At 34.9% G+C, this 25,000-nt stretch overlaps 1 protein-coding gene across 1 annotated transcript in view; it reads right to left on the bottom strand.

The window, feature by feature from the left end:
- Positions 1–25,000, bottom strand: part of LOC115210538 (glucagon-like peptide 1 receptor) — a 455,844-nt gene that overhangs the window by 3,159 nt on the left and 427,685 nt on the right. Inside the window, exon 12 of the mRNA XM_036502642.1 lies at positions 8,659–8,797. Coding sequence (XP_036358535.1) covers positions 8,659–8,797 — 139 coding nt within the window. The remainder of the gene's footprint in view (positions 1–8,658; positions 8,798–25,000) is intronic.

Below are 25,000 nucleotides of genomic sequence, written 5' to 3'. Positions count from 1 at the left end.
TATGTACATAAAAGCATACTTATATACATACACACCTCAGTATATATACGCATACATTTTTGGACAGAGTATTTGTAATTGTTAAGAAAGCCATCCACTTGTAAACGGCCATTCTTACGGATGTATAAACGCTGATACCAGAATGAAAATACGTACACAACTGTAAAGGCCAATGCAGAAACATACGCAGTTACACACGCACTCACTGACGTCATCGTGGAAGCAAAAAAAAAAAAAATGAAAGAAAAGGAAAACAAACAAAAAGACCAAAACAACTAGACATGAACGACAAACCAAAACATATATGCTTGATGGTTTCATATGTGTTGACAATTATCTGTAAGTTTGAAAATTCAAATGATAGAAAAAAAGTTCACAATTGTTCATAGTTACTAAGAAAACACTTCCTCCAGTGGTGTTCAAAATTCAAAAGACAAGACGTCAGTAACATCAGCTATGAGATATATTTGAAAAGTATGGATGTGAATAGAACTTGTATTTAAAGCGACGGACATGTTTCGATCTTGGATCAATTGGCGATATATATATATATATATGTTATATATATATATATATATATATATATATATATATATATAATATATATATATATATATATATATATATATATATATATATTATATATATATATATATATATGTTAGAACCAGCAGTGTTTAGGCATAAGCAAAATTTAGGTTAGTTAAAATATTTTTGTGATATATTTCACTGTTAAAAGGCAAATCCACAGCAGTTAATGTAGAAAAAAATCTCTCTTATAGTAAAAAGGTGTGAAAACTCTCGGTTTGTTCAGTGTCGCCATCTATCAAGACTCTTCCAAACATCGACGTTTCGTATTTTTGACTCTTTGACTCTTGTCAATGGGATGTACCTAGAGAGGGCAAATTTAAAAAAATATATATATATATACGCAAACGCACACACACATATATATATGTATATACATATACACACATATGTATATATATCTATATATATATATATTTATATAATCATATATATATACACACATATATATATATATCTATATATATATATATATATATATATATATATATTCATATATATATAATACATATAATAATAAATATTAGGGAATAAATCCAAACTTACAGGGAAAATCAGATTTAGGATTGAATCCAATTTTTATAGTAAATATTATATTCTATTACATTAGAGACAAAACCACTATTAGGCAATCAAGCAATGAAAGACTTAAGCCAATATAACATTAAAACTCGCCAAGAAAAATTTTTAACCACCTGATGAATGACTGCGACTCAAAAATTGAAGACAGCAGGCAGGAACGCTCGTAGTGGGATATTAATTATATTTTAAAATGATTTGTTACATATTTAAATAATATAAATTAATCATATGTATTGGCTTAAGTCTTTCATTATTTGATTTGCCTAATAGTGGTTTTGTCTCTAATTTAATATAATATCTATACATATATATATATATACATATATATATATATATATATATGTATGTATATATATTTCCAATGCGCCAGAGAAAAAATTTGTTTGCTTGTTATCAGTCGTAAGACACTTGTTGTTTTCACCGTTAATGCTTCTGTATTTCATGTTTCTGTATTCCATTATTGTTTTTTGTTTTTTTTATATCTGTCCCTTTTGCTGTCCTGGTGTTCGTATGCATTCGATCCTTCTTCCAGGAAATCTACGCTTCCAGCTTAGTTTTTCTAATGCTCGTTGCTTAGTTTTTCTTGGAGGGCTGGCCGTGATCTAGTAATCTCAAGATTAATCAGCCGAAATTACTACGATGATCCGGTTCTTGACTGAAGACTAAGGGGTTCGAATGTCCTGTCCATGTTTATTGTGTCGTCTTCTAAAGTTATACGTTCTTGTCCATGTTGTATTTTTCTACATACCTTAACATATATTCCAGGCGCCCCGTACCCACCTTATCATTAATGTGAGCACATATTCTTAATAATTGGTACGACTCTCTTTTTGTCTCCCTCTCTCTCTCATTTTTACTTGATCTGTCCCCCTCTCTCTCTCTCTCTCTCTCTCTTCCTCTCTCTACTCATCCTCTTTTTTCTTCTCTTTACCCTCCTATTCTTGGTCTCGCTCTGCACTCACAGTCATTCTTCGACACCATCCCTTCTCCTCTCTGATCCCTTCTTTCTCTCTCTTCTCTCTCTTTGTTGTTTTGTCCCTCGTCCTCTCTCTCTCTTCCTTTGCTTCTCTTCTTTTCTTTTCCCTCTTCTCTGTCACGTGACTGTTGGCCGAAATCTGCCTTTCAGCTCCTGACCCTCGTCGTGTTAACATCGTTGTTTTTCGTCCACCGCTATAAAGGCTTCTTCCAATGCGCCAGAGAAAAATTTGTTTGCTTGTTATCAGTCGTAAGACACTTGTTGTTTTCACCGTTAATGCTTCTGTATTTCATGTTTTTCTGTATTCCATTATTTTTTTTGTTTTTTTATATCTGTCCCTTTTGCTGTCCTGGTGTTCGTATGCATTCGATCCTTCTTCCAGGAAATCTACCTTCCAGCTTAGTTTTTCTAATGCTCGTTGCTTAGTTTTTCTTGGAGGGCTGGCCGTGATCTAGTAATCTCAAGATTAATCAGCCGAAATTACTACGATGATCCGTTTCTTGACTGAAGACTGAGGGGTTCGAATGTCCTGTCCATGTTTATTGTGTCGTCTTCTAAGAGTTATACGTTCTTGTCCATGTTGTAATTTTCTACATACCTTAATATATATATATATATATATATATATATATATATATATATATATTATATATACATATAATTAAATTAGAGATATAACCACTATTAAGCAACTCAATACTTTCCGAATATCCTACTGAAACCCCTTCTGAAATATATCAAAAACTTCATTAGAGTCGATCTAGACATGCTGAGCCACCTCTGAAAAATAATCAATGAAAAGACAGCCATGGTATCCTATATATATATATATATATATGTATGTATACATACACATATATATATGGCACTCACATACACACACACGCACGCACACACACCACACACACACACACACACACACACACACACACACCACACACACACTCTCTCTCTCTTACATATATATACTGAAGTTCTCTCATCTATTGATAAAAGGGATATCTATATCTTTGTAGTGATTCTTGATATACAGTCAATTCTGAATACCCCATTACTAGGTTTTGCAAGAGCTGCTTTTGTTCTCATCATAATTTCCCAATTTTGTCGGTAGTAATTGGTATCAAACATGAATAAATTATTCTGGAGGAGGAATTTTAATGCTTCAATTACAAATTCCTTGTTCATGCCCTCTAGTAATTCTATTGAATAGTTTTCCAACCAGAATTTGATTGCTTCTATTTCATAGTCGCGTAAGAGACTAGTATACAGGTTCACAGCGTTAAAGGATACCATGGCTGTCTTTTCATTATTTTTCAGAGAGGGTTTAGCATGTCTAGATCGACTCTAATGAAGATTTTGATATATTTCAGAAAGGGTTTCAGTAGGATATTCTGAAAGTTACTTAAGCGAAGGGTTTCACATGATGGGCCAGCTGTAATTTAAAAACTTTTAACGATGGAATATTAATGTCTGTGTCTGATTAGTTTTTTTTTGCAGGATTCAAACAAAAGAGTAATTACCACCCCTCCTGCTTCTAATAATAAGAATCATTGATTATCTCTCCTAAAACTTATCTATCTTCCTATTCATTTACAAGATATTTGTCCAACAAACATAGAATGAAAACATTATGATAACATGAAATTATAGCATTATCGCTTACTACTTAGTTGTAATTAACATGAGTGAAACCAGTCAATTTGTAAATATGTATTCTCCAGCATAAAAAAATTTCTATACATTTCCTTTCGTTTCATATTTTTTGCACACACACACACACACACCACACACACACACACACACACACACAGGGTGGCGAGTAAACATATATATATATATATATATATATATATATATATACATATATATATATATATATATTCTTTCTCTCTCTTCTTCCCGATCTCTTTTTCTTTGTCTGTCTGTCTGTCTGTCTGTCTGTCTGTCTGTCTCTGTCTCTCTCTCTCTCTCTCTCTATATATATATACGAATATATATATATATAAACATATATATATATATATATATATAGATATATATATATATATATATATATATATATATTATATATATATGTATATATATATATATATATATATATATATATATTATATATATATATATATATATATTATATATACATATTTTTATATATATATATATATATATATATATAATATATATATATATATTTCTAGTTTCAGCTCAGAGCTGCGGCCATGCTGATGCACCGCCGTTTATATATATATATATTCGTATATATATATATATATATATATATATATATATATATATATGTATATATATATATATATAGAGAGAGAGAGAGAGAGAGAGAGAGACAGGCAAAGAAGAGAGATCGGGAAGAAGAGAGAGAAAGAATCTAGTAGCATTGTTCATAAATATCAGCAATTGCGCAAAGATAGCACCTGAACTTTGTGCTCTGTATACTAATGAAAGTTACAGGCAAGACTTGCATATAATATAAAATAAGCTGAGATAATCCACCCTGTAACGGATCTTAACAAACAATCAAAGATCAACAAGCAAACATCTCCTATAATTTTTGTAAGTTTGGTAAATTAAGAGGATACAGATGCAAGAAGATCAGGCATATTCGGTGCAAAGTCATTATCGAGCAAAATTTAGTTTGTTAGATCTTGTTGCTGTCAAATCATTTTATTGAAAACTTCAAAACATTGTAACTATGGTGAAGTTTTATATTTGTCAACTATCGAATATGCATCGATGTCGAATTTTATATATTCAAAACTTTTCATCCATTGCTACAAATATTTTCGAAAGATCAAAGCTTATCTTGCAATGATTTGAATTTTGATATATCCATATATATTAAACGCTATATTCGTACATTGGGCACTCAGTATTATGTACAGGCGTGGAAGCGAGATTAAAAAGCTTGCTTTCCGATCATGTTGTCTTGGGTTCAGTCTCACTGCTTGGCACCTTGGGTAAGGGTCTTCTATTATAACCTCGGGCAGACCAAAGGCTTATTGGATTTGGTAGGACACTGAAAGAAGCTCGTCGTATATACATGCATACATGTATATATATATATATATATATATACATATATACTAGCTGAATTATCTGGAATTACCCGGAAAAGCGGAGGCTATTTCCAGTTCCCGTTCCCATAACATTGTTTCATGTCTTATACTGTTCCCTGTTCAGTTCCCGTTTAAACTACGAATAGAGTTAGAAATGGTGACTTGGGATAGATTTACAAATACTAGCAAGTAATACAGTTGAATGGTAAAACTGATTGATTGTAATGGTAAGGTAATATCAAAGTTGAATTGGTGGATGGTTGAAAGGATGAGATAATTGACGAGGTGCAACTATGAAACAATTGACACCAGCCACCCTCATTATGTCACTACATCTCTCTCAACCTAACACTTTTCCACCCTTCTCATTTTGTCATATCATAGCTCAACCCCCATAGGGGACCCGTTATAGATTTTTAGGACTCATTATCGACTTTTATTGAAATCTAATTAGCCTATAATTGAACTGGATGTTAGTTTAAAATGTATGCAAAGTTTCAAGAAGATCGGTTCACTGCTATAGGCAACAAGATGGTAACAGACAGATAGATAGAAATTACCATATATATATATGTGTGTGTGTGTGTGTGTTTGTGTGTGTGTGTGTATGTAAGTCTATATATATGTATATATATATACGCACACGCGCACGCACACGCGCACGCACACGCGCACGCACACGTATCTGTGTGTGTGTGTGTGTGTGTATGTTTGTGTCTTCGTGTTTGCTTTGTGTTTGTACACCTCCAAAGTTTGGAAACCGATTTAGGTTTGTTTCCGTCCTTGTAACTCAGCAGTTCGGAAAAAGAAAATAAGTCTCAGATAAACAAGTAGTGGAAGCGATTTATTCGACTAAACCCTTTAAGTCAGTGCCTCAGCATGGTCAGAGTCCAAAGAATGACACAAAAAGGTAATATATTGTCATGTATTCGTGCATGCTTTGGCCAATAAAAATACAAGCACAGGATATATTTCGCTTTTATTATTATCATTTAGCTTACGGCGGTGAGCTGACATAACCTTAGCGGCATTTCGCCTGTCTTTATGTTCTGAGTTCAAATTTCGCCGAAGTTGACTCTGCCTTTCATCATTTCGGAGTCGATAAAATTAGTACCAGTTGAGTACTGGGATCGATATAATCGACTTACCCCGTCCCCGAAATTGCTGCCCCCGTGTCAAATTTTAAAACCATTATTGTGATTTAATGTATTAATTTATCAAGTGTTTAATAAATGAATTGACTGATTATTCCACTGTGCTTTCATAACAGCCTATGATCTTATCGATCACGTGAAACTAATAGGAGATACACATTAGCGTGGAGGCGAACAGATGATGGTACGTCACCAATAAGACGACGAAAAGGCTGTGACTCTTGATCAAATAAATTTTTTGTCAAATAGTTGTGTAGTTACGACAATAATAAAAACGAAGTGAAATATAACTAGTGCCTGTGGTTATATTGAAAAATAACTTTCACGATCTCTTTCTATATACGCTCAGATCAATGATCTTATATAACAAACACATATGTGTATGAACACATACACACGGCACACGCACACACAGACACACGCACACACACATACACACATACACAAACACACACACACATGCGTGTTTGTGTTGTGTGCACGTGTATGAATATATGTGCGTATATACATACATATGCTCTCACACCTACCCACTTATATATGTGCGTATATACATACATATGCTCTCACACCTACCCACATATATATGTGTGTATATAAATACATATGCTCTCACACCTACCCACATATATACTTACCTGTTTCTATAAGTCTGTATATACACATCCACACAAAAATCTTCATGCACGAAAACTGATAAAGACTGGGGAACTTACATATAGAAATGTGACAAATAGGTAGTGTCTCCGTGTGTGTGTGTGTGTGTGTGTGTGTGTGTGTGTGTGTGTGTGTTTGTGTGTGCATGAAGAGAGGGTTAGAGAGAAAGAGGGTGAGTAGGTGAGAGACTGTTGCTTGATGCAAAGCAAGATGGCGACCATCCACCCATCATTGCTGACTAAAATTTATTACATACGGGAAAATTCTTGGCTTAGAAAACGGAATGAATGCGTGATTAAACGTCGTGATGTATTCCACTAATTCTTTGTTTTTTTAGCAAATTCTATTTACATTATGAACTCTAGTCACCTGGGGTTAAATGTGGCTTCATCATTGTGAAGGCAATTTAAAAATATATCAGATTTATATTGGGATCGATCGAATCATTACTGTATATTTCTCTACATTTGCCAATATTAGAATTCAATAAGTCCGAACAAATATATATCAAGGGAACGATTTGCATAGAAAATAGATGTGCGATAGGGTCTCACATATAGAGGGTTGAAAAATTTTGATTGGTACTTCCCTTTTATCAGCAGCCAATTTTTTTATATACTAAAGGATTAGTAATGAAACTTACATTCGTGAGACAGGTGTAATAGTTGATCGGTGGACTATCGGAATAGAGAGAGAAAAAAGGGCAGAGAGAGAGAGAAAAAAAGCGTAGAGAGAGAAAAAAGGGTAAGGAATTGGATGATCGTATCCTTCTGAGGAAGAAATTTCGTCCAATTTTTTTTTTATAATTTTGCCCTTAGATTCTGTGCCTTTTTCCGATATGAATTTTTACAGATACAGGCACCGGTTGAAGAAATTTTCTTCATTTTTTTCTTTCACAATTTTGCTTTTAGATTCTGTGCCCTTTTCCGATATAAAATTTTACAGATACAGGCATCGGTGGAAGAAATTTTGTCTATTAAAAAAAAAAGAAAAAATTGCCTTCAAATTCTGTGCCCTTTTCCGATATAAATTTTTTACAGATACAAGCATACTTCTACATATGTTGGTAATTGTTTCCAAAACATGCGACTCAAAAAGCGAAGTAACACGAAAGATCATTAAAAAATTCATTAGTTTATATCGGTTCTAATAAATGGTTTGTACATATTTTCACATATTTTATTAGATTTTTCACTTCAGTTTTGTTTTTTTAGGATTTTTTTACCCCTAAATTCTATGCTTTTAAATATGTTCACAGAGACCAACGTAAAGTCGGATAAATGGATTGTAATTTATTAAAAAAAAAATGGCATGAAGTCGAAAAAGGCGTAACACGAAACAACATATGTTGAGTTACTTTTCTCCGTGATGTAGTAATAGCTATTCTGAAAGATCACCGATCAGCAGTTAGATCCGTCTCGCGAGTATAACAGATTATTTAATAATTTTTTATGTAAATAAAAAATTGACTGTCGATAATAGGAAAGTACCCATTAGTCAGATGACATTATCCAAGCAGTTAGTAGACAAAATCTCCCCATAAGAGAATTTAAAATATAAAAGAGAAAAACAAAGAATTGAAATTATTCGAATAAGAGCAAAAAAAAAAAAAAATCAATATGCTACATACCTGAAAGGAACTGTAAGTCATCGATATATACATGTATGGGACATCAACTGCTGTTTTCAAGTCAGCTGGTATCAATATAAATAGAATGTTAGGTACTCCAAATAACGGTACCAACATTACTGTAAATTTGGCCAATTTCCTGCAAGTAAATAAATGGAAAATAAAATATAAGGCGGACAGTTTTGAGGACAGAGGATTCGTTAATGGTACTGTCCCTAGTAAATGATGGCATTCTATTACATCCCAGCTGAAAGAATAAACGTAAAAATTGATCACGGCGGGAACTGAGCTAAGAATGTAAAAGACGCTTTAACGATTCCGATAAATGATGACGGTGATAGTGATTATTATGATAATAATAATAACGGTTTCGCATTTTGCCACAAGGGCAGACGTTTTGGGGAAGGAGATAAGTCGATTATATCGACCTCAGTGTTTCACTGGTACTTAATTTATCGACCCCGAAAGGATGAAAGGCAAAGTAGACCTCGGCGGAATTTGAAATCAGGGCGTAGCAGCAGACGAAATACTGCTAAGTATTTCGCTTGGCGTGCTAACGATTCTGTTAGCTCACTGGCTTAATAATAATAATAATAATAATAATAATAATAATATAATAATAATAATAATAATAATAATAATAATAATAATAATAATAATGCAAAATCAGCCACTGGCTCTGATGGTTTCTGATCTTAACTGATTGGAAGTGTTATCATGTACATGTTTTGTCTTGTCATAAACGATGGGCTACAGCAAATATTCTGCTCAATACCACAGATTTGCTTGACAGTCGTTTGACTGTAACCAGGTGGCTGACAATAAATGTATCTCCGATCATGGGGGGAGAATCATAGCCATGCGTTGAGAGGAATTCTTTTGTGTTTGAATAATACACCTCTAGAAACATGAGTGTTTCGTTCAACATCCTTAAAGAAACCCTTAATCAGGAACCTTTTGAGTGGGATGGGCTACTCGACTTGAAGAAAATTCTAACTGGGCCCCACCAGCAAGGTCATGTGCTGTTTATCTTGATATGAGATCACCATGTCGTGCACATATGGTTGTGATGCATCTGCTTGGTGTACCCTTATCAGACGTGTAGTCATGATGGATATATTGTGTTTCATATATTTTCACCCTAGTGTCATTTTGATGGCATGTACTGTTCACTCACTCAATAATAATAGTAATAACAACAACAACAATAATAATAATAATAATAATAATAATAATATAATAATAATAATAATAATAATCTTTTTATCATTTTCTATAAGTAAGGTGGTGAGCTAGCAGAATCGTTAGTGCGCCGGACAGAATGCTTCGCAGCATTTCACCCGTCTTTACATTCAAAGACTTTGCCTTTCATCCTGTTAAGAGTTGATAAAATAAGTGCCAGTTGTAATCAGCTAGCTCCTATCCCAAGATTTCAAGCCTTGTGCCCATAGTGGAATGGAATATTTGCTACCAGCTTTCAAAGTGATAAAGAAAAATAGATGGTAACTTTGAACAAGGCGTGTGGGATGGAACGAAGATTTACAAATACGAGGGTAAGGTTGAAAAATATTTTATAATATATAACTGGACGAAATAAACTTTTATAAGCACAAACATTTACACTGAAATAAATAAAAAAGGATGATAAAAACACAGTAATCAAAACAAGGAATTTATATAAAATTCAAATCTCCCGTTACTTTGACCAGTGCATCTTACTTCTCTGGTAATCCCTGAGGAGTGCAGCACCATGGTATATTTCAGTGCTGGAAATTCTGGAATCTTCTGTGAAGAGTTTTGGTACATGTGGGGAGCACGTCGTTTTATTTGTTGAAATATGATATTTAATAAAATCTTTGTTTTGCACTGCTATTCTGTCGTTTATATAGTGTTTAAAAATCTTGTCCCATTTGCATCAGTACTTTGCTTGGATATTCCTTGCCTATTTATAAGTGTTTTATTCGGAGTCTGATTTTCCTTGCGAATGGTAGTGAATTTCATTTCGTTTAAGTTGGGCTCTAGTTCATCCTCACACGTCATCGATATTCCTTCATAAAATAAAGATTTTTCTTCAGAGAAAAGAATTTTTTTGCACGAAGTGTATCCAACCTCATCTTTTTTATGGCTGGGTCTGTTTCCAGTTTTTTTTCGGAAGTTTGCTTTTCTCCATCAATCTGTATTTGATTCTCATTCTCATAAGTGAATGAGCCAGAGCTGCCGAGAGTGTATGCCTCTTGGTGATTTCGTATTACTGTTGTTATTGTGGTTGGTTCTCCTTGAATTTCTGGTACTGGTTGATGGAAATGAGCTTGATTCGCATGAATCCCTCCTGGTAATGAGGATAGAACAGTTTCATTTTCCACTCATGAGTTGTCGCCATAAAACCGGCAACTTACATGATTTCTTACTGTTGCTTTCGTTGTTTTGGGCTTCTTTGCAGAAAGCGTTTAGATCGGTTTTGTTGCTACGTAAGCAACAGATTAGTCGTTCCTTTGAATATTGAAGTTTTAAGGTTTTTTTTCCTCGTAATCACCTACAAAACACTTCTGGTATTGTTTTGTGATCTTGTTTATTTCCAAATTTACCCTGATCGAGTTGACCAAAGGCTTTCCATTGGTGAACATTGTCTTTTTTGTTAACTGCATTATTTAAGACAGTAGGTTCAGATTTAGCGTGAGATTTGGTTGCTATTTTTGACAGTTCGTTAGACTATAACCTTATAGTGGTAGTATTATTATGAAGGAAACACTGTGAGTAAAACATTCAGCCCCTCTTATAGAATTGTAGAAGGTGGAAGCCTCGGTATTTAGTAACTAGCACTTGACGATTCAGTCACCTCAATCCAATTACTAACTGGGCCCAAATATGACTAAATCCTGTTTCTAGCCCAATGTGCACCAATCAAAACCTATCCTATGAGGAACTTGTAACCCTCAAACGTCAACCATCAGGTGGATCGAGGTAAAATAAAAACCAACTCAACGAGGGAATTTCTTCAGGCTCTCTCAGTCTGTTAAAATTATAGTAAAAACCTCCCTCAAATCATAACTCTTATACCTAAAAAAGGGTACATTGACACATGTTTTCATATATAAGCTAACTTAGGAAAATACGCGGTAGTTATAAATAAAACGCCTTTGATTAGAGTTCTGTTCAGTAGCTGAATTGATATATGTGTGGTGACGGTAAAAATATTGATTGCTAACATTGGCACAATACCATACTTTTTCTTTCAAGGTTATAGTTGATTAAATTAACCCCGGTATTTAACTGATACCTATTTTTTATCAACTCTAAGTATGATGAAGGACACAATTGACTTCACTAGAATTTGGAATGAGAACGGAAAGTATTTTAAATAAATACCGCAAAGTATTTCATGTGATGGCCTAACGATTACGCTAATCCACTGTCTTTGACAGAAAAAAATATTACCAGTTGTGAACCTATGGATTAAGAATTACATGAACACTACTGAGACTGTTGACTTGCTTCTTGGCTCTATGTTCCTGCTTGATGGGGCTGGAGGTCATCTCAGGTTAGTGGTCCCAGAGGTGTCATAGTGTGTAGAGCCAACAAGGTCCACCAGTGCTCTTCATCGCTAGCGGTTCCGTGCCAACCCCTCTGGATCCTCCAAGGGAACGTCGAGCTTCTGGAGATCTTCCCCAATCACGTCCAGTCTTCTAGTGCGGAGCCTGCCGTGAGGCCTCTTCAAACCAGCAGCTGCTGTATCGAATAAGAATAAAGTCCTGGTAGGATGATTTAGCGGGAGTCGGAGGACATGTCCATACCAGCACATGCGACAGATAGCTATGAGATAGGAGGCTGCGGGCTGATACTTGCACTCGCGCACGTTGTTCTTTGTTGAGCTATTTGGAATACATATTAATTTCTTCAAATTTAAAGGAAAACTAGAATCAACATTAACAGAGATCCCTGTTAAAACTTATTAAAGAACATAAACTAAGCATTACAAATAGTTTTTTTCCCCATAAACCATCGTATGATGCACCCAGACATCAGCAATGATGTTCCTGGAGTCACTGGGCGTGTTTCGGCTTTTCAAACATTCTCATCCAGGATATCCAATAAGAGTTAGTTAAGCTCTAGCTTGTGTCTATTTATATCCTCAACTTGCATTACCCTTCGAGCCCTCACATCGGATCCACAACCATTTAAAGCAACTTCTGCTATCCCTATAACCAACTTTATGGTCTTCAGCCAACTCGTTCCTGTGTTGTCCAGTATGCCATAGATTTTGCAGAGAGACTGGCCTGTAAAATCTATGCATCCCACCTTAATGAGACCATACCTTGCCAAAAGTGAAATTTAAGTACACTCGCCCCAAACCATCCAAATACTGATCACGAAATACGAACTATCGAACTGTCGGATGGTAATTTGACCACATGCAACTCCCTATGTTTTACAACATCAATACTTTGAATAAGTTTAAGCTAAAATATAAGAAACTCTATACGTCTTAATTAATTGCCCAATCAATAAATTCTAATTAATCACGCAACTCTTCGTACAAAGTTAGGTTAACCAAATGAAATAATTAATATTTTACGGATAATCAAAAATTTTCTTAAAACGCCACCATTTATAGCTGTTGGACATTTTGTGATTTCTTTCAAAATATATTTACTTGTTAAAAGAAGAATTATATATAATATTCTAATGACAATTAATTAGATTCATGGAATACGTTGTTTTTCGTTTAAGCTTCATTGCAGAAATCTTAATTTTCTCATTTCTCGTTTCCATGCTAGATTGCTTTTAGCATATCACGACGTATCCCTCTGATTACTTTTATATACATAAACGAATCCTGAGATATTTATTTACAGAACCAAGAATACAGATAGCCAGTTGTTTCACTTATGTCATTTTGGAATCAGATGCCTACAGAAATATTTACGCAATGCATCCCCACCATGTTCAATGTTCCATTAATTTGCAATAATTAATTTGATATATAGCAATAATAATGTAGATTATAATTTCTGTCATAGGCAATGAAATAAGAAGAAAGAAATCGGAATTTGAACAAGTGGTTCAGTGGATCGAAGCGAGCTCAGTACTTGAATGGTATTTATTTTATCGCTCATGAAACATTGCAAGACAAAGTAGATGGTAAAAACATGTATTTTGCAGTAATATTAGTTTGAAATTTTGGCACAAGGTCAGTAATTTTAGGGGAGGGAATAAGTGGATTACATCGACCCTGTGCTAAACTGGCACATATTTCATCGTCCCCGAAGAAGTGTAAAGCAAAGCCGACTTCGGGGTGAATTTGAATTCAGAATGTGAAGAGCAGGATGAAATGCTGCTAATCTTTTTGTACAACGTACTAATGACAGTGACGGCCCACAGCCCACTATTTTGCATGAATAACGGCATCAAATTTTGGCACAGGGAAAGCAGGTTTTGCGTAGAGGGGTAGACTGATAATTATTTTATCAGCCCCTAAAGGATGACAGACATAGGCGACCTCGGAAAGACGGACGGAAAAATTTAAGCAAGGCCTCACCGCTTCATCAATCCAGCTACTTCACCGTTTAATGCTGCTACTTAACTTTAACAACAACAACAACAACAACAATTGATGAAATACCAAGGGAGCGTCTGTATGATCAACTGAGACACTAAAAATATCATCCAAATCTCCACCAAATCACTTCATTACCATCTTAGAAAAAGACATGTTAGAAAACAAGGTGCTAGACTTCCTGAACACAGATAAAAGACTGAATGGTTATAGCTAAATGATTTTTGTCATTTAGGAATTTCAACCGTGTTTCGTGGTCTGCTACCACAACAGCTCTTTTATAGGATCCAGTTAGCTCAAGACGTCATCAGGATTAAAACGATTAAAACTGACCTGGAGTTAGAAAAACAATGACGACGAAAAACAGTAGCAGCAACAACAACAACCCCCTGACGATTACTACAATGTGATGATATTAAATGTAGCAAGAACAACTGCACGACAAATTTGGCAAGTGTCGTCTGATATAACCTTGAAATCAACAAAAACCTTGTAAGTAAAGTTGGGTAGGCGAAAACGGTGCAGAAGCCCGACGGTAGTCTCCTTCCTATTTTTAGACGCTGGATTTGATCCTTTGTTGGCTTAACACATTCGGTTGGCCCTTCAGTACATTTAGCACTGTCTGCCACGCTGCAAATATTCGAATCTAGTTTCTGTTTCGAAAATAACTTCAATTTCTCTCACCAGCCACAGAGGCTCTTTTCGTCCTCCTCTGATCAAGCCATAGTGGGTATGTGCCGTGAGGCCGCGCTTTTGCCATTTTATATATTCTGTCACACTTTGTTTATCACCTGTGGATTATAACCAGGATTAGACAACGATGACGACAACGACGACGATGACAACAACAGCAATAAGATGTCGAGGAAAACGACGATGACGATGGTGATGGCAACGGAGCCGTTGATGACGAGGTCATCTGTGATTTTACAACGATCAGATAAAATTAGAATAACATCAGAATAAGATCATGTTAAAACTGCCATAAATTTGATTTCAAATTTTGGCACAAGGCCAGCAACTTCGGTGGAATGTGTAAGTTGATTACATACACCCCAGTACTCAACTGGTACTTATTTTATCGACCCCGAAAGGATAAAAGGTAAATTTGACTTCAGCGGAATTTGAACCCAGAACTCGAAGAGGGGCGAAATGCTGCTAAGACTTTTGCCCATTGTGCTAACGATTCTGCTAGCTCACCGCCCTGAATTGACCGTAATATTGATTTCAAATTTTGGCACAAGGCCAGTACTTTTGTGGCACCGGGTAAGTTGATTACAGTGGTCAACTGGAACTTATTCTATCGACCCAAAAGGATGAAAGGTAAAGTTGACCTCGGTGAAATTTGAACTTAGAACGTAAAGACAAACGAAATGCCGCTAAACAGTTTTCGCCCGACATGCTAACTATTCTGCCAGATCACCACCTTAAATTGTGATAATAGTAATATACGAATAGCATAAGGTTAATACAAAATTATTAACATATAATTAACAGTTCAATTTTAGAAGCATAGCGAAAAAAAAAAAACATAAGCGAGGCGAGAGAATCGCTATGAAGTTACACGATCTGCTAAATCTCTCTTAAATTATACCCTACCGTCTTGGAAAATGAACATTGCTCCTGGGTTCTCTACAGATAAAAGTAGAGATATACCTTTGATTTTCTTTATATAGGTATGTCACTGACGGAATGCCTTTGATCAAGTGATCTACTTGATCAGAGCTGGCTGGAAGCTAAACTATAACAACAGATGTTACGTTACAGCAACAATAATGACAACGATGTTGTACAATAATTAATAAACAACATACATAACAGGTTTCTTTGTAGTATCGCAGCATAGATTCAGACATTGCAGTTTCTTTAAATAGCAGAGAGATGTTTGTAAAAGGCTAATGGTATAAGGTTAACACTTGTTATAGTGTTGAGTTAAATGTTGAAATGTCGAGTGCTTGTAGACGAACACACAGACATACACACATACACAAACGCACTTTTATATACATGTACGCACACACACTCGACCGCAAGCAGTCTGGATTTTATTTATGTATTTTTTCTACTAACAAAGCTTATTTACCAATCTATCTGCATACGAACAAAAAGACAAACAAGCAAACATACATAAATACATACATAAATACATACATACATACATACATACATACATACCTACATACATACATACATATATACTTGTATGGATCTATGGCTGTATGCGCATGTCTAGACAAGCAACTATATCCTTGAGAATACATAGAACAAAACATACAAATATGCACATGCACTAACTCCAAATACTGCACATACACATACATACACGCACAAATACACTGATGATGCTGTTGAAATTCCAATGAAGGAATCCCGGATCTAGGCTAGAAACCGGCTCTTTCTCTGTTACTGCTTTACTTGTTTCAGTTATGTGACTGTGGTCATGCTGGAGCACCACCTTTAGTCGAGCAAATCGACCCCAGGACTTATTCTTTGTAAGCCTAGTACTTATTCTATCGGGCTCTTTTGCCGAACCGCTAAGTTACGAGAACGTAAACACACCAGCATCGGTTGTCAAGCGATGTTGGCGGGACAAACAGACATACAAACATATATACACACACACACATACATATATATATACATGACGGGCTTCTTTTTGTTTCCGTCTACCAAATCCACTCACAAGGTTTTGGTCGGCTCGAGGCTGAAGTAGAAGACACTTGCTCAAGGTGCCACGCAGTGGGACTGAACCTGGAACCATGTGGTTCGTAAGCAAGCTACTTACCACACAGCCACTCCTACGCCTAAAAATCTTGAAATAAAACTGAATAATGGCATACATATTCATTTCGGGCTTTCATACGGTCGCTTGATCTGTTAGAAATAGCAGCCACAATGTTTTCACTCATGTCATATATTTTGAAAGCAAAGGTTAGACAGGCCAATATAATTGTTAGATATACAAAAGAACTGGGACTGAAACACCTTTGAACAATGAAAAACAAATAACAGCAGCAGCAATAACAAACAACAACGACAGATACAGCAACAACAACAACAACAACAACGAGATCAACAATAACAGCAGCAATAGCTACGAAGCCAGCATCAACAACAGTATGTATTCAACAATTTATCTATTTGTTACATATTGACACAAATCAATGAATTTATTGCTGCGCGCACAAATATTATTTTATCTTTTACTCGGTCCATGCTAGGGTACCGCCTTCAAGAATTTTCAGTCGTATGAATTGACCCCAAATCGTATTCTCTTTTAAAGCCTAGTACTTATTCTATCGTGCCTTTTGTCGAACCGCTAAGTAAATATATATATATATATATAATATATATATATATATATACATACATATATAGGCGCAGGAGTGGCTGTGTGGTAAGTAGCTTGTTTACCAACCACATGGTTCTTGGGCAAGTGTCTTCTACTATAGCCTCGGGCCAACCAAAGCCTTGTGAGCAGATTTGGTAGACGGAAACTGAAAGAAGCCCGTCATATATATGTATATATATATATATATATATATATATATGCGTGTGTGTTTTTGTGTGACTGTGGTTGTCCCCCTAGCATTGCTTGACAACCGATGCTGGTGTGTTTATGTCCCCGTTACTTAGCGGTTCGGCAAAAGAGACTGATAGAAAAAGTACTGGGCTTACAAAAGAATAAGTCCCGGGGTCGAGTTGCTCGATTAAAGGCGGTACTCCAGCATGGCCGCAGTCAAATGATTGAAACAAGTAAAAGAGTAAAAGAGTAAAGAGTATATGTAATACTTACACACACACACACACACACACGCATATATATATATATATATATATGCATAAATGGATACAGGACGTCACAAAACGTAAGCAGAATGCAATCCGAAAACTACACGAAATACGAAGGCAAAATTGGGTATTGCAAACAACGAGAGAAACAAAGGGAAAACAAGACAAATAAATAATAAAGAACGACCCTTCATCAGTTGTCGGCTGTTCATCTACTCCACATTTCGAGCAATTAACGACAATATATATATATATATATATATATATATATATATATATATACCCGATGGGGTTTTTTCAGTTCCCGTTTACAAAATCCAATCTCAAGACTTTGGTCGTCCCGAGGCTATAGAAGGTGCTACACAGTGGGACTGAACCTAGAGCCATATGATTAGGAAGCAACCTTCTAACCGTTCAAGTAAAACAAAGCTTTTATAGAGACATTTAGTAATTTGTTGCCAGCATTCGGGATAGACCACCTTCTAGCTTGAAGATAACGCCAGCCCTTCATCATACGAAATTTGGAGTCTTCGATGGTTTCTCTGGCTAACTGAGTATAGAAAGAAACGCACACAAACATACACACAGACACACAAACAGACACACACTCTCTCTCGCACACACATACAAGCACACAGGAACCCAGGAATGCTTAAGTAGTTAAGCAGTGTCTTTCGCAACTACAAGCTCGGTGGTTTGATTCTCCTGCGTGACATATTAAATGTTTTTACCAAAGTATCAGATAGACTTGAGCATTGTGTGTAAAACGAGATTGACGGAAACAGTATAGATGCGCATATATTTACACACACACCCATGTATATATATATATATATATATATATATATATATATATATTAGACATGCTTACATACACACACACAGAAGTACATACAGGGTATGTATACACACACCCATATATATATATATATATATATATATATATATATATATATATATACAACAAAGTATTAAGGAATGACCCTAACAGGTCTTTCAACTCACTTGAAAAGAGCAGCCAAACTCAAACCGCAAAAATAGTAGTAATTCTGAAAGCTAAAGGAGAAATAAAAACATTTATCCCTTTCACCTTTGTACCCTGCAAGGTTTCAACAATTTTTACGCAATCGAACTTAATTAAATTAAATTAAATCCGTTTGCGATTGGCTTGTTTCATCAGCAAAGTCACCAAAAGAAAATGAGAACATATACCCACGAGGCGACACCACTGAAACCCCGAGTGTATATATCCTAATTTTTCGAAATCCAACGTAACCGCGCCAACTACTCAGCAGCAAATATAAACTGCTGATACAATTTCAGAATTAGTCAAAAATTATTAATTTATCAATGTAGGGTAGCAAAAAAATTCAAAAAAAATTCAAGAAAAATTTTCTACAACCAGCGGTTAAATGAGAAAATAGAAATAGTCACAGACTATATAATATATTCAACAAAGTATTAAGGAATGACCCTAACAGGTCTTTCAACTCACTTGAAAATTTTTCTTGAATTTTTCTTGAATTTTTTTGCTACCCTATATTGATAAATTAATAATTTTTGACTAATTCTGAAATTGTATCAGCAGTTTATATTTGCTGCTGAGTAGTTGGCGCGGTTACGTTGGATTTCGAAAAATTAGGATATATACACTCGGGGCTTCAGTGGTGTCGCCTCGTGGGTATATGTTCTCCTTTTCTTTTGGTGACTTTGCTGATGAAACAAGCCAATCGCTAACGGATTTAATTTGATTTAATTAAGTTCGATTGCGTAAAAATTGTTGAAACCTTGCAGGGTACAAAGGTGAAAGGGATAAATGTTTTTATTTCTCCTTTAGCTTTCAGAATTACTACTATTTTTGCGGTTTGAGTTGGCTGCTCTTTTCAAGTGAGTTGAAAGACCTGTTAGGGTCATTCCTTAATACTTTGTTGAATATATTATATAGTCTGTGACTATTTCTATTTTCTCACTTGACCGCTGGTTGCAGAAAATTTTTCTTGAATTTTTCTTGAATTTTTTTGCTACCCTATATTGATAAATTAATAATTTTTGACTAATTCTGAAATTGTATCAGCAGTTTATATTTGCTGCTGAGTAGTTGGCGCGGTTACGTTGGATTTCGAAAAATTAGGATATATACACTCGGGGCTTCAGTGGTGTCGCCTCGTGGGTATATGTTCTCCTTTTCTTTTGGTGACTTTGCTGATGAAACAAGCCAATCGCTAACGGATTTAATTTGATTTAATTAAGTTCGATTGCGTAAAAATTGTTGAAACCTTGCAGGGTACAAAGGTGAAAGGGATAAATGTTTTTATTTCTCCTTTAGCTTTCAGAATTACTACTATTTTTGCGGTTTGAGTTTGGCTGCTCTTTTCAAGTGAGTTGAAAGACCTGTTAGGGTCATTCCTTAATACTTTGTTGAATATATTATATAGTCTGTGACTATTTCTATTTTCTCACTTGACCGCTGGTTGCAGAAAATTTTTCTTGAATTTTTCTTGAATTTTTTTGCTACCCTATATTGATAAATTATATATATATATATATATATATATATATATATATATATATATATATATATATATATATATATATATATATATATATATATATATATAATATATATATATATGCATATATATATATATGTACACATACATATAGGTGTGGCTGTGTGGTAACAAGCTTGCTTCCCAACCACATGATTCTGGGTTTAGTTTCATTATATGACACCTGGGCAAGTTTCTTCTATAGCCTCTGGCCGACCAAGGCCTTGTGAGTGGATTTGAAAGAAGCCCTTCGTATATATATATATATATATATATATATATATATATATATATATATGTATATAGACAAACTATATATATATATATAGAGAGAGAGAGAGACAAACTATATATATATATATATATACAAACTATATATAGACAAAATATATATGTGTGTGTTTGTGTCTGTGTTTTTCACATCACTGCTTGACAACCGGTGTTAGTATGTTTACGTCCTCTGCAACTTAGTAGTTCGGAGAAAGAGACCTATAGAATAAGTACTAGGGTTAAAAATCGAGTTCTGGGGTAGATTTGTTTGACTAAAACACTCCAAGGCGGTGCTCCAGCATGCAGCGTGGCTGCAGTCAAATATCTTGAACAAGTAAAAGAATTGGCACATATTTATGTTTATATAAATATATGTACATATATACATATGTATATACACATAAATAATCATGCAAGCTGTATATATGCATATATAGAAAAACATATACACATGTATACATATACACATATACACATTTAACGGCTGTGCGTCAGCATGGTCGCAGCTCTGAGCTGAAACTAGAGAGAAAAAAATATATATATATAAATACACGAACGCGTGCGCGCACACACATTTACTTATATGTTTATATGTAAGTTTGTGTGAATGAATCTTGTGAGGATGATGAATGGCAGCTTTGTAATAGTATTCCATCTTAGTCAAAATGGATGGAAAATAAGAGCGTTCACCTTCCAAATCTCGTTAACTAACACTTATGAGGCAAAAATATTTGTAGTGCATATAGGTAGCTGCATCACAGTGTTTTGCTTCGGTTCGCTAATCAAATCAAGTAAAGTGTTTGCAGTTTCTGGAGATCTTCTGTGTAGGCGGTGTCTCCATTAAAGTGCACGAAAATTGGAATGGCAAAAGATATTGATAAATCGAATGAAACATAAATAGTACCGGCAGCATGAAGCGAGATATGTAGTATGTCCAAAAATCTCCTCAGGTGTAAAAATACTGACGGTGAGATAGCCACAAATGGATTAGATGCTCATATATGTATCCTTAGTTATCAATGGATAGTGTTAGAAAAAGTTCATAGCCGTCATAGCAAAGGCGTATGACCTGGTAACATGTACCATTTTTTCACTAACAGTTTTAGAGTTAGGAGCAAGCATAGACATTTTTTTTATCTAGTGGAACATCAAGGATGAGACAGCAGGTGGAAGAGAAGGTAGCACCAGCGCTTGGCTGGTACTCACTTTCAACTGAGATGAATGGGGGAACATAAGATAAAATGCCTTGTCCAAGGAAACAATACTACGATTGCTCCAGGAATCAAATCCACAACTATAATCATGAGACCCATACCTTAACAACTAGGCCATGCACCTTCACTGTGTATGATATTAGAAGATGAAAGGGAAACGATGGTGAAGCTGGGTTCTAAGCTGCTGATCCAAATACTAACCATAGGGAAGAAGAGATGAATTCAAAACTATAGTTGCTGATATTATGACCAAAAATATTAGGATGGTCAATTATGCTGAATTACATGTATGGTGTACTGGAAACTAGGAATAACTCTTCTTGCATCAAAATAACTAGGAACGTGCATCAAAAGAACGTTATAAAACTATGGAAAATTTAAAAATCTTATTCATGAAAAAATATATATATTTCACATTATGGGAATAACTAAAACTAAATGATCGGTTGAGAGAAAAATTGCAATAGAAAAGCATGCAGTCTGGTGGAAAAGAACATAAGAAAAGAGTAGGCATAATAATGAACACTAGCAAAAGTACAAATTGGATATTTGAGAATTTCAATTATATTGCTTATAATGAAACTACAAGCAAAACCTCACAGTAACAATATCACACTGCTGCACATTCTACCTAAGACCATCATGATGAAGAGACAGATGCTTACCAGAAAATTCTAAATGTAATATAATATAGCAAAGCTAAAGAAACCTCAATTACAACACAATGTTTTAATGCAAAAGAGGGCAAAGAAAATACCGAGAATATAACGAGTGAATATGGATTAAATGGAAGAGATGAAAGAGGCAACCGAATGATCTATTTTTGTGAAAGAAATTGTTTATCAGTTGCTAACATTTTATTTCAGCAATAAAGAATATCATACAGGTTGGATAACAAGAAATCACATTCATTATTAATATCGATAAACCAACAATTCAGAAACGGTGTGAATCTTATTAATACTTACCCTGGAGCAGATATCATTCCAGACTATAAACCAATGGTAATTAAATTACAAACCAAGCGTAAGAAATTTAAGAGACGAGAACAATTAAACTTAAATTTGCTAAAGCAGACAGAATATAAACAGAATTGTAATATGAAAATAAAAATGAAAATGATCGTTTGCACAACAAAAAAATACAAGAATCACATAGTAAAGAAAAAAAAAACAGGTAAGAATGGAACGCGAAATTTGTATGCAAACATCACTAACAAAACTACTGGCTGAAAGAGAAAAGGAAAATAAAATAAAATGAATGACTGATGAACTTTTATTAAAAGAAAATCACGTAAGAAAGAAATATTAGAACAAAGATCATTATTGACAGGAAAATTCAAAGAGAACTCGTATAAAAGTACAGAAGCAGCAAAAACAACAAGCAATTAATACCAAATGGTTGAATGATCAATGCCAAGAAGTTGAAAAACTTAATATATTGCATAAATATGAAGAAATTTATGATAAAATAAATGGGATAACAAGCGGCAAACGTATGACTTTAACATAATATTAGCAATGGAAATATACTGTTTGATCATGAAGAGACTATATCAAAATGGAATAAATACATAAAATCATTGAGCAAGATGAAACCAGAGGGCCTGTGTCTAAGCTTTGAAGCTTCAAATGATTACAAAATATTCGTTTCAAATTTTGGCACAAGGCCAGCAATTTTGGAGTGCGGAGTAAATCGATTACTTCGACCACAGTGCTCAAATGGTACTTATTTTGATGACCCCTAAAAGCAGAATTTAAACTCAGAACGTAAAGACGGACGAAACGCCGCACAGCATTTTGCCCGGCGTGCTAACGATTCTACCAGCTTGCGGCCTTAATGGCAGCAAAGTATTAAAAGCAGCAATGGCAATAAATTCAATGAAAAGTGGAATGAATACTGGAGCAAATAGGCAGAATCATTTAAAAAAATTACATAGGTGCAACAAAGAACTATTAATAGACTTTGAAATGAAATAGGTTATGCCCATTACCAGCATCACCCACAACAAAAACATCTCTGTCCTGCTTATAGTTTAGAATTATAAGCCTAATATGACGATCAGTGTAAACAAGCACAAATTGTCAAGCGGTGGTAAGAGACAAACACAAGGAGACACACGCATATATATACTCTTTTACTCTTTTACTTGTTTCAGTCATTTGACTGCGGTCATGCTGGAGCAACGCCTTTAATCGAGCAACTCGACCCCGGGACTTATTCTTTGTGAGCCCAGTACTTATTCTATCGATCTCTTTTGTCGAACCGCTAAGTAACGTGGACATAAATACACCAGCATCGGTTGTCAAGCAATGCTAGGGGGACAATCACACAAACACTCTCACACACATATATATATATATATATATATACATATATACGACAGGCTTCTTTCAGTTTCCGTCTACCAAATCCACTCACAAGGCTTTGGTCAGCCCGAGGCTATAGTAGAAGACACTTGCCCAAGGTGCCACGCAGTGGGACTGAACCCGGAACCATGTGGTTGGTAAACAAGCTACTTACCACACAGCCACTCCTGCGCCTATATATATATATATATATATATATATATATATATAATTTTGTTTCGTAATGAGATAAAGAAACCAAGGTTGTTTAGATTCTAGAACATTTATAAATAGAAGGTCTTACAGCTGTTTCCAGGATATTTATCATATTCCTTCATCGGAGACGGTGTGAGAAAATGGTTAAGCAGTAGTTAATTTAGCAATAGTTAATTGCTTAACCATTTTCTCACACTGTCTCCGATGAAGGGATATAATAAATATCCTAGAAACAGCTGTAAGACCTTCTATTTATAAATGTTCTAAAATCTACACAGCCTTGTTTTTTATGCACAAAAATGTTTTTTATATATATACACACGTTGAGATATGACCTACGTTGGACACCTTATTCGCATAATCGCCGAACCTAGAGTTTAACTATGGTCTATCCATAGC

Source organism: Octopus sinensis, linkage group LG4, assembly GCF_006345805.1.
Source record: "Octopus sinensis linkage group LG4, ASM634580v1, whole genome shotgun sequence".
NCBI classification, from domain to species: Eukaryota; Metazoa; Mollusca; class Cephalopoda; order Octopoda; family Octopodidae; genus Octopus; species Octopus sinensis.
Note: the sequence above shows the minus strand (reverse complement) of the source record. Positions and strands in the feature narration are given on the sequence as shown.